The following is a 1,493-nucleotide window of genomic DNA, read 5'->3' as shown; positions in this document are numbered from 1 at the left end:
GTCCCCATAGTAACTTTTTATATTTATAGATTTGGTTGAAGGATGCCTACCAGTGTGGTGAATGTGGAATCATATGCCACAAAAAGTGTATGGTGCGATGTGAACAAGAGACTGTGTGTGCATCTGCTGGTCTGCGCTACCGTGATCCCTCCAGAAATGAACCCAATGATGCTAGGGATGTTAAGGAGATGCCTGAGATTGTGACAACAGCTGCTGTGGGTTCAGCAGATAATGGAAGCCCAGGGAATACTCCACCTGTGTCTCCACATGTAAGGACTGCTTATAGTCATGCTTTGTTACTCTGTTTGTGTGGAATATTTATATACTTATCATTAGGGTTTATTTGGGAATTGGGTGTTCTCTCTCACTCTTATACTTTGATATTTGGTACTAAGTATATGTAGCATGTTGGTGTCTTATAAATTGTATTATTGACACGGATCTTTTATCTTATATACTTAATCTATCTTCAAGTGAATGTAACTTCTAGCTGGATTTACTATATTTTTCTATTATTTACTCTAAATGTTGTACTTCTGTTTTGCATAAAGAAGAAATGAGTCCATCAAGATATAAAAGTACAGATTTACTTTATTTTTAGTAATGATTTTTAAAATTTCTATAAGTATTTGTTCATTGGTTTTAGATGATTTAAAGCAAAGAAACATGAAGATATTTGACCATCTCTCATATCTTTATTCACTTTTTTTTTTTTTTTTGGTGTGGAAGGGATCTTGCCATGATCGTCAGATGTTTAAAACTTGTGTGATGTTAACTCTCCTGTTCCCACTTCACGTCATGTTGCACACTTATCCCAAACTGCCTCGCACCAGAAGCGCGACCTTGGCTCGCGACTGACCCACAGGCTGCACACCCTTTTGATTCAGCGACATGAGAACACAGCTCGATCCCAGGAGCTTGACGTTCCTAAAGTCTGGGATGCACAGGTTCTGCTCTTTAACATTGGACGTTGATTCTGTACAGTGCAAATTCCCTTCTTTTTTCCTTTTTTTTCCCTAAAGATTTGAAATCTTTACACTTGTAGGTATATGCTGAGATCTTAGTGATAGACATTGCAATATCTTGCTTATGGAAAATTTGCAAAAACACTAGATGGTTTCTTGCAAATGTAGGAGCATCAGAATTACATAGAACATAATTCCAGTTCCTTCCCTGGGTTTGGCAACAATATGCATCTTACTTTATTCAGTATTAAGTGTCTTGTGTGTGTTTGACTTTGTGATTCTGAGAAGATGTGTTGGTGCTTGACCTCCTTTGCCTTTACAGCCTATTAATGTGCCAAATTTAGGTGCTAAATTAGGTTCCATAACATAGACTATACAATAATCATAGTGTGAATATTTTTTGTGTTTACCAAATATTTTAAGTCAGTTTCTAAAATGCAAATCTTTGCATTTGCTAGCCTTTCATGATTTTCCTAGCAGCTCATGAAGCAGCCCAGAAAATTAAGTAAATGCAATAAGTACTTGTAT

The 1,493-nt window shown here is 36.6% G+C and overlaps 1 protein-coding gene across 1 annotated transcript; it reads left to right on the top strand.

Moving 5' to 3' along the window:
- Positions 1-29: 29 nt before the first annotated feature.
- Positions 30-408, top strand: LOC119585009 (PDZ domain-containing protein 8-like; the record flags this gene model as incomplete). Its single annotated transcript, XM_037933623.1, is given in 1 exon segment — positions 30-408. A coding segment is annotated over 1 exon segment (375 nt), but the record flags the coding sequence as incomplete, so codon positions are not given.
- Positions 409-1,493: the final 1,085 nt, after the last annotated feature.

This window comes from Penaeus monodon, chromosome 19 (genome assembly GCF_015228065.2).
Source record: "Penaeus monodon isolate SGIC_2016 chromosome 19, NSTDA_Pmon_1, whole genome shotgun sequence".
Taxonomy (NCBI): domain Eukaryota; kingdom Metazoa; phylum Arthropoda; class Malacostraca; order Decapoda; family Penaeidae; genus Penaeus; species Penaeus monodon.
Note: the sequence above shows the minus strand (reverse complement) of the source record. Positions and strands in the feature narration are given on the sequence as shown.